The 14,842-nt window shown below is 36.1% G+C and overlaps 1 protein-coding gene across 1 annotated transcript; it reads right to left on the minus strand.

Moving 5' to 3' along the window:
• Nucleotides 1–1,856: 1,856 nt before the first annotated feature.
• Nucleotides 1,857–13,851, minus strand: LOC113299726 (N-terminal acetyltransferase A complex auxiliary subunit NAA15-like). Its single transcript, XM_026548799.1, has 26 exons — nucleotides 13,624–13,851; nucleotides 12,575–12,653; nucleotides 12,045–12,127; nucleotides 11,795–11,944; nucleotides 11,437–11,552; nucleotides 10,840–10,945; nucleotides 9,619–9,690; nucleotides 9,400–9,515; nucleotides 8,461–8,593; nucleotides 7,605–7,682; nucleotides 7,423–7,476; nucleotides 7,225–7,295; nucleotides 6,802–6,856; nucleotides 6,624–6,719; nucleotides 6,171–6,299; nucleotides 5,981–6,063; nucleotides 5,637–5,867; nucleotides 4,748–4,880; nucleotides 4,557–4,670; nucleotides 4,290–4,421; nucleotides 4,015–4,071; nucleotides 3,793–3,890; nucleotides 3,642–3,700; nucleotides 3,429–3,522; nucleotides 3,200–3,300; nucleotides 1,857–2,620 (listed from the first exon to the last, which is right to left on the minus strand). Exons 1-26 carry the CDS (start codon nucleotides 13,672–13,674, stop codon nucleotides 2,433–2,435), a joined length of 2,679 nt encoding a protein of 892 aa, XP_026404584.1. The 5' UTR covers nucleotides 13,675–13,851; the 3' UTR covers nucleotides 1,857–2,432.
• Nucleotides 13,852–14,842: the final 991 nt, after the last annotated feature.

The following is a 14,842-nucleotide window of genomic DNA, read 5'->3' on the forward strand; positions in this document are numbered from 1 at the left end:
CTGGATCATTTGGATAAGGAAGGATTAATGATTTCCTGCACAAATTAATTTCATCTATCCTGTAATAAATGACAGTAGCTAGATTCTACACATATTTTGCCGAAATGGAAAAATGGTTTTGATAATAGCCACTTTGAAAAATGTAAGCTCTTGCCCCTATGTGACAAAACAAGAGAGAAACTTTAAGAACTCTCTCAGAAATCACAATTCCCAACAACCAAAACCTTAGCTAGTTCTTGAGAGTCTTCTTTTCTCGTTTGGTATTCAATTCACTGGCAATTGTTTATCTTCTGTACTCCTTGATGATATTGTTGCATTAACAAGGTTCAGATCTATGAATTTAATACTTTCCTCAAGACACTTGTGCTACATGCATTATTCAGTTCAGGAATGATCTAACCGTTGGATGAATGATTCATTAACACATCAACAAATTCCCATCTACTCTTTTAAACTTCATGGACACAAATGCACATTTACATACCTAAAATCCACTAGGAGCTAGTGCGCTTTAACTGATGCAACTGACTAGATCGCCTAAACATGCTACAGGGTAGAAGTCATTGAAGCACTAGAGTTCTTTTGCAGGGTGTAGGTCATCGCATGGCCAATTAAGATGCCCTCTAACTAAATCCGGAGATTTCACTGTTAAGTCGATGTATGAAAAATTAAATGAAAATGGTGTGGATATTACTAGTCTATCTCTTCCAGAATCCTTTTGGAAATCTCTCTGGAGTCTTAATGTTTCTGAGACAATTAAACTTTTTCTTTGGAAATGCCTTCAAGATGCACCGCCTACTAATGCTAAACTTTATGGTAAAGTTAAAGATATTTCTCCTTTGTGTACCATGTGTAATAATGATATTGAAACCACTGAACATCTCCTCTTTCATTGTCCCTATGCTTCTTCTATTTGGATTTCTGCCCCTAATCCTGCTTCTTTGAACTTAGATCAGTCTAATACAATTTTGGACCTCTGTAAAACCTGGTTGAAAAATCCTAGGAAGGACATCCCCTTGGAAACTTTACTCACAAGAATGTGGTTCATCTGGAAGGAGAAATGTGATAGAATCTTTGAAGCTAAAAGTAAAGACAGTTCTATTTTAAACTTAGAAATACTTAGACATATTGAGTTCTGGTCCACCAAAAAAAGAAAGTCCCTAAACCACACACAGAAAAAGAAATCAACTTTAAATGGAAACCACCTAGTACAGGAGGACTGAAATTTAATGTTGATGCTACTTGGAATTCTGAATCTTTAACTTCTACTTATGCTTTTATTCTGAGAAATGAAACAGGAGACTGTGGAGGGAAGGCAGGACTTGCAGCAGGTCTCAACCCACAAGAAGCAGAAGTTATAGGAATATGGCAAACAGCAGTTTGGGCTAATGAGAAACAGATAAAAAACTTCAGTATTGAGGGGATTGTGAAAGCCTTTTTAGCTACATTAATGGTCAGAATGCAGACATTTCTTGGAGAGCCAAAGCTTATATGCAAGAAGCTCATAGACTAGCTAATCTTTGCAGCAATTTTTTGGGTTTTGTCTTTGTCCCTAGATCGAGAAATCTAGTGGCTGATTGTATAGCCAAATTTGCTAGAAATATAACAAACTGTTTAGAATGGAAAAAGACCCCACCTATTTGTAGTAAAAATCAACTCTTAGTAAATAAATCTAATATTGGGAGTCCCATAACCCCCATATTAGACGGCTCTACTTCTTCTGTAACCATGACTCTCCCATAGTCCTAGTTTTTCAATGCAATGCCTAATTTACAAAAAAAAAAGGTCATCGCATGGCAATTTTAGCATTTGTTCCACTAACCATTCAGTTACTCGTATCACCACAAACAAAATATTTGAAAACATAGAACAGGTGTTACAACATGAATATGATGCCAAAATTTTCCATGACTGGTGTACGTATTACATAACACAATGGAGGATCAATGGTCAAGAACGAAAAGCCAAGTACAACAAAAACTTGAAATCATCAGATCATCAACTCCCTCTCGACCCCTTTGACAAATCTAAAATGAAGTACTAAAAAAGGCCGTCACCATTGAAGGAATGGTAAGGAAGCTGGAAATATAACAAAAGCAATAGAAAGGAACTAATTATACACATCTTGGATTGGAATTCACTTCTGGAACTGGTCAGAATAAAAATGGTGGAAAACTAGAAAAAATAAACAGACGTAAAATCTCAGAGAACCTGCTTAATGCAATTGTGCTGACAAAATCTCGGGAATCATCATAAGCTTGAGCCGCCTCCCATCATCTTCTTTCACCTCTTTTCCTCTTCAACTCGAAGATAATTTCGGTACAATTGTTGAAATCAGTCTCAGCATTTTACAGACTTCTGTTCACATTACTTGTTTCTATGGATGACTTTGAACTATGGATTAAATGAAAAAGAAGACGTGCAGAGCAAGGCTAGATGATAAGGTCCTTGAATGTCTCTAACTTCCCGTTTACAGAATTAGAATCTTTATGATGACCCAAACCCCCATTCACGGGGGTATCAGAAATCTTCCCATCAACAGATTTGGTCATGATGGAGCTTCGACTACCTTCAAAGTAACACGAGAAGGGGAATAATTCGGCGCACCGTATTTTCCATCCTACAATAAAAAAAATAAAAAAATGTCAGTTGGGGAATGCAATTGCTGGATGCTTCAGATTGTGCCAAAGAGAAAATCCCAAAAAAATAGAATTGTTGAAGAACACCCCTACAATCCGTCCTACTCAGATAGAGACTCAACATAGAAGGGAAACATGGAACAGTCAAAAGCTTATTACCAAAAATCCCAAAAACTTCATATGGCTTGATTGATGGTATTGGTTCCAACTATCCGATTCATATGACAAACTTACCCCGCAATGGAATCTGAAGCAAAACATCAACCGCTATGGGATTTTATCTTTTGTATCCTTTTACTTCTTTTCTTGCTTTAGTTACAACGAAATACATATAGGAGAGTTATTCAGGAACAGTAACCCTCTGTTATTTTGGCCTATGGTGTACATTTAGCACAGAAGATAAAACGGGTAATTTTTCTTCTTTTCACTTAAGGTTGTAACATTCTACTCTTTTTGCTGATTCCTCATTCACACAAACAATAAGCAGTCAACAGAAACGGAACTTAGTCTACCACCACAAGACAGAATCATAAAGCAGGGAATGAACTGGAGTAACTTACTAGAAGCTGCATCCGAATCACCTAGAACTGTTCCGAGCAACTTGTGGACTGCAACACAGTCTTTGAGCCTCCATTGCTTCACAGGACCTGGTGCTCCATTTCTAATAAAACACAATAAGGACCCACCTCAGTCTCTTTCAAATGCAAGCACAAAGCATCAATCCATAAAAGCTTATAAGCGTTCAATCCTAGATTACAAAAGACAAAAGGTACTAGTAAGAAAATATACGCTGTATCTTCAATTAGTTTGATGACTTCAGACTTCTTGCTAGGCTCCAAAAGGAATGACATTTCTGCAGCTGCAGCTCTATGCATCAAGGAATCTTCACAAAACAGAGTGAAGAGAAAGCATTAGAAACACTATACAAATTATCAAACAGAAATTTACTTCGGGAAAGTGACCGTAATCATTCTGTAAAGATAACAAGAGGCAGAATAAAACCTTTGTGTTTCTCAAGGAAAGAGTTGTTTGCTTCAGTTAGAGAGTTCTCATGCAATTGACTGCAGAGGATGAAAAACCATTAAAAAGATCGATAAAGTTTTTATAAATCTATGCTTATGCTGCCAATACTTAAGCAGATTAGGAAATAAACCTCAGAGTAGCACGTTCCGCTCCTAACACACTCCAAACAAGTTTTTCTGAATCAGTTACTGGAGCTGGCATACTATCCACTTTATGGAAAAACCGAATCTGCCACAAAAATAGCAAAACATATTTATGAATTGGAAAAAAAAGAGCTCTGCAGTATAAGGTTGCATATTCTGTGTTCAAATGTATTGAGCATCAAACAAGGAAACTAGCTTCGAAGGCATACCAAACAACGATGAGTATCAGGGCTATCCGCGTCCAATCTAAGGAGATGCTTTACCGCCTGAAAAAAAAAAGCAATTCTAAGAATCATCACCAAATAACTAGGAAGCAAATACAGAGCGTAGCTCTTGAATGCACAATAGATACAGTATGTGAGGGCATAAAGATAAAAAGAAACAAGAGATGAAACAAAATTCTAAATTCAACATATGGATTCTCGGAGACATAGACAAACAAACAAAAATGATTCAAAAAATGCAAATATCAAGCATGCATTACCTGATAGGCAAGTAAGATCTTCTTCCTTCTCATACTCAGCTCAAAGGAGAGCAAGTGTGTTTCCAACGACTCTGATGAACTCTTTTGAAGCAACTTCAAGTACTTAGTAGCTTCCAATAACGGATCTTCAACCTACAGCAACACAGAAACACCATGAAGAGACTGTAACGTACATATCCAATGCCTACACCAATGCCTACATGATGTACCATGTTTGAGGAATAAGAAATTGGAAACTGAGAAGAAAGCATCATAAATCTAAAGCACCTGCAACAATTTCACACCGCTGGGATCCGTATCAACAGGTTTGGCAGGTTGCCGTTTTCCAGATTTTGAAGCTCCGCTAGCAGTTGTTTCCTCCTCGTTTTTATCTTCGGCTTCCTACAAAATAAAAATGTTTTAAAAGCTTAGCCTGGTTACAAGATCGCTGAGATAAAGAGATGCAAAACTTCGCATACCTTCTTGGCACGGGCTTCCGCTTTCCTCTGCTTTTGCCTCAGCTTCTTTTTCTGAGCAGGAAGCAACTTGGACATCTCATCATCTTCTTCATCAGCTGATTTGGAAGGTGAATCGTACAGTTTTATATAGCACCTGCATGAAAAGAATCAGTGAATCTGGTAGACTAAAACTTCACATGCTCATACAGGGTGTGCTCAATATCCACAAAGAAGCATTGCAGTGGACGTTCATGTGAAAGAAATGGCAAAATTATTTTTCCAAAATAATACAAAATATTGTTAGAAATTGTTGAAAGATTGAAAGCACAACTAATAAACTTGAAAACTTTTAATAGCTTGCCAAACACTTGCAACAGCATATGGCCACCCTTTGAAGGACTTTGACGGAGTTAGTTACATAGTTGATTTTCCTTTATGGCACAAATGCAGCTTTATAAGTAGAGATCAATTTGCCTAGAATTGGAGTAAGTCTTTGTGATATACAGGTATGAGAATGACTACATGGAAATATGCCTGAACCCCTGCCCCTTACTCAGGACTTAAAAATAGAGGGATATGCACGACTTGCTAGCTAAAGGTTTATATGTAATATGACGTGAAGCTAAAACCAGACAGTAAAAGCTACACAAATCAAATTTATCACTAGACAAGGTATCAGATTTAATTCCATGACACTTAAAATTGTCATATAGTGTACACCTCGAAAATTTGAGAAGTTTCAAGTAGGACACTAGTGATTGGAACTCTAAAGCATGACTAGCAACAGATTTCTCAAGTAATGCCTTCAGGGGTACCGAAACGGGGACAAGGACAGTTTTGGCGTACGATGGACTCAAAAAGTAACATAATTGCTTGAATATCCAACTGCTGAGCAGTATTAAAAATTCACCTGATAGCTCCGGCGGCTGCTTTATGAAAATATGAATGTGAATGCAACCGATCTTGAAATCTTAACATTTCAACATAGGCACGAAGAGTCATTTTTCTTAAACAGTAAGAATGGAAGTCGAATTGGTCCTCAGTCATGTCTGCATAGTGCTTCTCCACGGCAAGGAACTTTTTGAGAGAACGTCCAAGATCACCTTGTCGGAAGTAACTATCTCCAGAAGCAAGCTCATACCTTGCGAAAGCAGAGGACAACAGTTAATAATATTTCCTGGCCTGGGATCGGTCAGCATTTTTTACTAATTATATCTGAAAAACAACATAAAAATAAAAAAACATAAGACGCACCACATGCACTGCATGTCGTGTAAATTATTGTGTTGATCCCCATCCTTGGTAAACAATACAGCCGTCTTCTCAGCCAATCCCACCTGCAAAATAAAAAAATTGAAACGTGTTACATTACATATATTGCAAGATTCATAATTACATACACATAGACATAGAGACAGAGACAGAGAAAACGAGTAACACATACCTGATCAGCCTGAAGCATGCGCTTCACACATTCACTGTTGATAAAGCGGTCTGCAAGATCCATGCACCTAGCTTCATCTGCCAAAGCTGCTGCTGCTGCTAGGTCACCTGCATGCTTCATTATCCTTCCCTGTGAAACAGCAAAAACCAAAAGCTGAGGTTAACTAACCATATCACATTATAGTCTTCAAAACAAAAACTAATGAAAAATCTTAAGACGTAATCTGGAAAAAACTAGGAAGTACATTTTTACCTTACCAGTCTTCTAACCTACACTAAATAAACTCATGATACATGCATATCTTGTTGAAGAAATAAACATGAGAACTCAAAACATAAACACATATGCAAACAAAGTGGATATTCTGAACCACAACTCCAATAAATAACTTGGGTTCACGTAAATGAACATATTAAAGCAACCATAGTTAAATCTAAGCAGATAGAAACAGACCTTGACCAAGTAAAGATCAATAACAGTTGGAGTGTGTTCAATAGCCTCATCTATTTTAGCAAGAGCTGTCTCATACTGGCCGCGTCTGTCATAATGCTGAATCAACATAACCCCATAATTAATATCTAAAGAAAGGAGGGAGAGAGAAAAATTAGATAAACTGAGCTATAGTTAATACCTGAGCTAACAAAAACAAAGTCCACAGAAGTGTTGAAGGAGGCTCCTTCTCTGACCTGCAAATTGACACCAATTTCACTCGATAAGGATTGGAAAATTTTAGTGGTCAACCAACAACTACCAAATAATGTAATTAATAACTCTGACAACTTTGCAAGCACTAATTTCAGGTGTAGTAGTGTATATTCTGGGTTCAGAGGGAGATCGACAAAATTACAATCACACAAACTCTTATCTGAAAACAAAGATCAATTACAATCACACAAATAGATGATAAAATTGGATATTGATGTACACCAAATATGACGTAAAAGAGAATGGTAATGAAATGCCTCGGTCATAATAGAAAATGATTCCTCTATTGAATTTTTTACGAACCATCGTTCACTCAGTTATAAGTAGAAAGCTTATGATGTCAAATTACCTTCCTGGATATCCTCCAGTGGTCTTGATAGAATTTTCCAACTCAAGAATCAATTGCTCGATAATGTCCACCTGTAGAAGCAAAGATGACATCAGCATTGACAATCATTGTTATTCCCCTAAAATGACCATTTTAACTCCAGATCAAAACAAAGGATGCAAACGAGTTAATCATTTAGTTGAAAATAGCTTGACAAACCTTGCCAGGGTGCTCGTACAAAGGGCAGAGATCAGAGAACAATGAAGGAACCCCCTAAATGCACAAAAAGAAGAAAGTGTAAATAGTTGACCCAGACGAGGTTTAGAAGTATTTATAAAGACTTCTATACAATCAACTAAAGCAGGTCACAAGACACTAACTTAAAAATATTAAAGGGATACCTTGGTTAAGAGAGGACGAATATAGTTATCTGCCGCTTCCCGGAATTGTTCTCCTTGGAGAAAATCAAGTGGTATTCTCTACAAATAAACAAATGAACATTTCAACACATCATATCATTCACATTGAAGCACAGTAGAAGAAACAAGCACACATAATTCCTAATACCATAATAAAATGTAAATGAAATATGAAAAACATAAAACAGCAAATTAAGCATCACACTAAATAACCCCATAAACTACGATTAATACATATAAATCTGGACACGAAAAAGTAAACCATTCATTACATTTAAATCAAATTAATCACTGTCAATATTAACACCTAAGTTGTGCATACCATGTCAATATTAACATGGTATTACGATATTACTGTTATTTAAATGTCTATTATTCACAAAGCTATATAATAACTTCTGTCGACAGTAAGAAATCATTTAGACCACTATGACATTAGGCCACTACAGCTCACTTGTTTTTCACATGTTAAGAAATGTAAAATGTGAGTTGGAACTGTGTGCTTGTCTGGTGGTGGGTAAAGGTTGGAAGACTGCAATGAGGTGTGAGAACTCTCACCATCCCTTCATTTTGTGGCAGCAGCCTTACATATGAAGATTTTACAACTGACAACTAAATTAAACTGAACAAACCAGTCAAACTGAACAAGAAAGGGCAAGAAGAATAGAAAAAACTCTTTAAAATGTATACTTTTTGAAGATTTTGAATCAGCGAAGCTTAATAACAAAATGAATTCAAAATTACACACCAAATCATCAGCCCGTCATATCTCAATTATTGACTGGACAATCAGGTCTCCAGGTAGGAGCATATATCTTTTCTGGAAAAGTTGTTTTACCTTAACTGCAGAGGACCAAGTATATTGCTCCCTTAACGATTTGTACAAGGCATCTAATTTTTGAATTTCATCTGACGAATACTGGCCATTCTCTGAAGATAAGCCTACACATTTTTGCAATCCAGTATAATATCTGCATCAAACAAAAAAAGTACAATTCAATTGACAGCTTCCACTTGAATGCACACATGAATAATTTCAAGTACCATTTTTGTATCAGTAGCGAATCTCAAGCAACCATGCAAGCGTTATTCTCAATTTTGTCTTTTAAGATATATGGAGTTATGGACTAAGTTCTGTGCCATAACTACAATACAAGCTAACAAGATGACATATCTAATTAGCATGACATAACGTCAAACACTCCTTGGAAAAATTGCACATTTAAAGACGTATACAGAATCAAGGGTTGAAACCAAGAGCTTATGCCGTATATTGTTTAGTTCCTTAAGTGCATATCTACATTGAAATGACGTAACAAGGTCACGACATAATTCTGGAATCTGGAAGTAGAGAAGAACCTGAATCGAATCAACTCTCTTTTTTGTTTAATTACTCCAAACTAGAGTATTCTTTTAACCAAGGTTCAGGGGAAACCCTAATTTTAACATATTTTCATTGTGACAAGCACTAAAAACAAAGAACTATCGTGGTTGTTGTTGCTCAAACTTGGTCGACTACATTAAATACTTTTAATGGCATGTTCATTTTGAGTATGATTTGATAAGAATCATTACTAGGCATAGGTCATAGCTTCATTAAGCAAACACAAATCCAGGCTACAGTGGTAGTTTCACGTGCAAAGAGACAAGGAAAGAAGTCAACAGTCAAAATTTCTATTTCACTATTTGCTCATTCACTAAGGTAGACCACCACAACTGCATTACCAGCATGCATGACATATAATAGAAAATAATAGTGCTTGGTAAAAAAGATAACCTGTAATTGTCAGGATTCATAGACAGCAGAACCCTATAAATTTTCTCTCCCTCCTCAAGGCGATTAAGCTTCACTAGCAAAGACACTTGCTGTTCCTTGACTGCTAACTTATCAACCTGCAACAACAATATAGGAGACATGATCATGAACTAAGCACACACCTAACATTCTCAAACCAAGCACTTCTAGGAGCTCTAGCAGACATGATGATGAACTTACAATTCTTGACTCTTTCTTCTGTAGCTCTTCCAGAGCTCTCTCAAAAAGGCCACATTCCTCGAGTAACGAGACCTGCATATCAACAGCAGATGTTTATCAAGAAAACATAATGAACTTCTACCCATTGAATTTAGATGTCGAATACCGTATAAAATTAACAAACACACACCTAAAGAACTAGAAAAATTAGAACTGAAAGAATGCAGATAATACAACACATCGGCATCCTGGTACGAACTCTGAGTAAATGTCCATACACCATATGTGGTAACAATAATGAGATGTCGTATTTTTACTTTTGGCTGAGAAAGTACATAACAAAAAGCAGTGACTGGAAGAGTTCGACCACATGGAAACCAAGTATAACAGCTAGCAACCTAAGTCCCTACAGAATGCAAAGCCACCATAGAAACTTCTGAATTTCATATTTCTGTATATGAAAAGTATAAGCAAATCCACAAGAAGCTCAGTAAGCTCTTGAAATAGGTGGTTTCCAAGTCCTTGCCTAAGTCATTGTCATGCCATGCATCGTAAAAGTGAACCCGTAATCACATATAACATACTAAACTATTCGACTTCCATCAGGCATCAAGTTTAAACTATTGTGGGAAACCTCGAGTCATCGGCAAATGATACTAAGCCCGCCAAATCCTCACATATAAAGATACTCAATTTCATCGTCCTGTATGTACCATGGAAAGGCTTGCACAAAATTGGAGGTGATACATAATTCCAAAGCTTATATTAACTAAACTAGAAATCTACACTCGCATCCTATTGGACAAGAAGAAAATTGGAAATGGTACTCCAACGCCTAACAATAGAGTCAACAGGCCCCATTTGTTATACTTCTAGCCAGTGACTTATATTCAGTCTCCCAAGTCACAATGACATACATGAATTTGGCATGTCAATATTGATTGATAGTTACTAGAAGTTTCAAGGAAACCTGATAATGGTAACAATTAGTCAGTAATCATGACCGATTAGGCTACTGCCATACAAAACATTAGTCCAGATCTCACCAACATACATTTTGCCATTTTAAGCTTAATATACCAAGTAAAACACCTTAAATTAAAATTGTAAAAGTGTTAAGAACCGTAAATAATTAACCATGTTAAAGTAACCGATTATCCTAGGAGATAAGACTTACGAATAATGCCAAGGTAATAACTATGTCTAAAGATGTGGCCAATACTTATTAATCAAAGGACGCACCTTGTACAAAAGCATTTCTCCGTGTTCACAGCGTTCGTTATCCGGAGGATGATCATCTTCTAGTGTCCCCTCGTAGGCTTCTAGGATCTCAACTGCTTTTGAACCACTGACATACAAATTTGAAGGGTTAATAACTACACATTGGAGAACACAAGAAATTGTTGAGCATATGGAGAAGAAATGATTTATAACTTATAAGGAATGAAATATATGTACACACAATCAGAAAGTAAATGATTCCTCCATCGAGCACCAGAACTAAGGTCCACCATCCAGGCATTATGTCATTGCTACTACCACCTAGCCAATACAACATCACTACTAAAACACCAACAACCTCACTGCCATTAGGCTTAAATAATAAATCCTTCAGAAAGTCTTACAAACAAACTTTCTTTCTCAACAATCATATGACCTGTTTTCTTTTCTTTTTTTCGGTTAATTGAAGTCAGACAAATGAAGGGGTATTTTATAAAGCCATGTTCCCCCATACATGTCAAGAAACTGGAAAGATCAATATATGGCCCATGAGGAAAACAGCTAAAACAGGTAATAAGAGTGTAAGCATTAATTATTGAGAGCTAAATCAAGACATACTTGTAGTTCAGATGATGGGAGACAGCAAAACCGATCCAGTTCATGCGATGATTTGGCTTCAGCGTCAGAAGTTGTTGTCTAGTCTCAACAAAACCTGACAGATCCCGCATTTGTGCCTGTATATCAAATGTGGATTTGTTAGCGACAAAGTAACCGTGTCACGTTACCCAAAAAGAAAAGAGGGTTTCACAGGACACATCCATTTCTTAAATTAAAAAGAAAATAAAAAACTTCGCAATGCTAGATAAATATAGAAAAGGCCTATAAGACGTTAGCGTGGCATAAGTAACTAACACTAAAGAAAACATGTGGTGACTAGTAAGAGTCAATTACTAAATAATGGAATAAATAGGCCAACCTGTAGGAGAGAAAGGTCCCTCAGAATTTCAATATTGTCAGGATCGATCCTCAAAGCATTACGATAGCATTTTATCGCCTCTCTGTATTCCCTGTCTGATCGATATAGTAGACCATAAACGTGCCAGCAGACATGACTTTTAAGGTCATTCTGCAATATTAAAGAAGTCATACATTAGACCACGGACATAAGCCATGTTGACAGAGGAGCGACCATGAAACATAACAAATGAACTTCAAAGCATCACAACCTTAAGGCCTCGTCGGACAAGATCATACGCTTCTGATTTGCGGTCCATGCAATTCAGCGTCAGTCCTTTCATTGATAAAGTTTCTAGAAACAATAGAGCATATAGAAATTAGAGACTGGTGCAAGAAACCTTAAGTACTGAACAAACAAACATAGAAACATTGACAGATTTTGATTGTATATTGGTCATAAGAAATAGGCAAGCAGACTCTCACATGCAATTCACGGTGTTATACAATTTGGTAAAGGAAACAAAACATAATGTTAGGTATAACCGTTTATGGAATACTTGTTGTCTTTAATATGTACTCCTTGATATCATATATAAGTTAAAAAACTAACTAGTAACAACAGCCAAACACAAACTATCAGGTAATGGAATTGGAAACAAAAAACCAAGCTAAATCACATAACCGATAGAATAAACTATCAGGTAATAATCAACACTGATTATTAGACTGAATGGTGGAGATATATGCATATATCCAATAACCAAATACAGCTAAGGTAAATAGCTTTCAAACAACATACCTCCATGATCTGGAAACTTTTTCAATATAGCATCTGCCGCTTTTAAACCTTTCTTATATTGTTTAGTTTCATAAGATTTCTGCGATGCAAAGAAAAACAAATAAGATAAGTACCTGGCACATAAAACGATAAACATACTCCCTGACTTCTTATAGATTCTTAGCTTTTGCACAGTAAATCATAGCTATATGAACAATCAAAAAGATTAATCATATAATGATATAAATATCAGAGTAAAAACATTGATAACTAAACATGTCTTAGCTTAACATTTTCATTTCGAAAGAAATAACAGGTTTGAGCATTGTAACTGAGATCAAATAATGTACGACTGAAAGAATCTTGAGGATGTAATATATATTTCCAGAAAATCAAAAGGCTGATTAATATTAACTGAGAAGTCTGGTTAGTTTCAGTTGGTGTGTTAGCTACTAATATTGATTACAGTTAGTGTGTTAACAAGACAATACGATTTTCAGTTATCGATTACATACATGAGTAAAACATAGAACCATAAGACGACAACCGTGATTATAACAAGAATACAATTTTCATTCAAACAAGAATGTTCACACTTCCCAATACCAATAAACACCTTGGCAAGCAAATCCCAGCCCAAATCCTTTAGTATCAACTAAGAATGTTCCTATTCATCACGTTATCAACTAATTTCCCCAAAACCCCACATGCAGAACCCCACAGAAAGAAAAAACCCTAATTCCTAAATCAATCAGCAGCACGCTGCAATCCCCAATACAAAACAGTCCATAGAATGAATGAACACATAAAACGACTCTCTTCCTCCAAAATCAAACACAAAACCCTAAAATAACATCTCCAATAAAAGAATAAAAAAACCATAAACTTCTTAAGCAGATAACTGTACTAACACTACAGCAAGATTCTATCTACAATCTCCGTAACAAAAAAAAAACAAAATCTAGGGTTTCGATGAAAAATTAACTGAAATCGAAAAGAAAAAAATCAATCTTTCTGACGATAAACGAGTTCAGATGTTAAAAAATAGAGATAGAGATGGGAAAACTTACGACGATGAGCTTAAAGAGATTGGCTTCTTTAGGAGGAAGAGAAGCCCCCATGGTTGCAGATAATCGAGAGATGAAGAGAAGTGTGTAGGTTAAGCAGTGATGTGGCGTGGGGTAGATACTGCCGCAAAGTGTATAGAGAGGAAACGGAAGATTGGAGAAGAAGGAGGAGATGGTTGTGGTTGCTGAAGTGCAGGAAGCCCTACCTTAGCAAGTAGCAGTAGTAGAGAAGAGAAAGAAGAGGACGAAGTGTGTGAAGTATAATAAATGTGGTTTGTGCAAAGCGAAATAGGGGTATTTCCGTCAATTTAATATACTAACCTTGACCTCTGGTTGTATATTAGCATTTAGTAATTTAGTAATTTTTTGGAATTAATGAAACATATTAGATAAATCAAACAAAGCTTTTGGTTGGTAACCTAGCGACAAGCTGGGTCCAACTCTTCTTTGAAAAATTACTAAAAATTATTTATTTAGTAATTTTTTTATTTTATTTTTTATTTTTTTTCAGCCAACCCCTGAGCAGACCTAGCACGCTAGCCCCGTTTCGATTTCTTTCTTTCTGATCAATATTGACGGTTTTCTGCAAGCTCTCCGATGTCGCAAATCGGGCAACCTTAATGAGTCGACTCAGCAAAAAAATATCATCATTTTCTTAAGTTTTCCCAATCGATCTTAATGGTTTTTATTGTGATTTTACTGTTTTGTTAGATTTTCTTCTTTAGTTTTAAATCGTTTTATCGATTGCTCACTTTCTGTTAGATTTTCTTCATGATTTAGATTGATTTCTTGTTTAGATTGATTTAGATTGATTTCTTGTTTATGGCAAAAACCAATCTTCTTTCTCTCATTTAGCAGCTATTTGCTCACTTACTTTTTAGCTCTTTATTTGTTCATACTGTTATACCCTCTCTATCAATTTTAAACTTCTGATATGGCTTTCTGATTTCTTGCAGGTTCCTCTGGATTTTGCAATGGATTCCTTCCTATATTGGAGCTTTGTGCTTAGCATATGCTTGATTCTCGAGACTATATTGTCAACAATGGCTTTATTGCCTAACCCAGTTCTATTATATTCTGCTATATTGCAAAATCACAGTATGTTACATTTGAGTTTCTCTCATTATGAGATTCATCATTATCCCCCAAATCAACATTTTGATGCCATGAAAAACCGGTTTACGATCCTGACTCAACAACCGATTCAGTACCATAAAATTCA

Source organism: Papaver somniferum, chromosome 7, assembly GCF_003573695.1.
Source record: "Papaver somniferum cultivar HN1 chromosome 7, ASM357369v1, whole genome shotgun sequence".
NCBI lineage: Eukaryota > Viridiplantae > Streptophyta > Magnoliopsida > Ranunculales > Papaveraceae > Papaver > Papaver somniferum.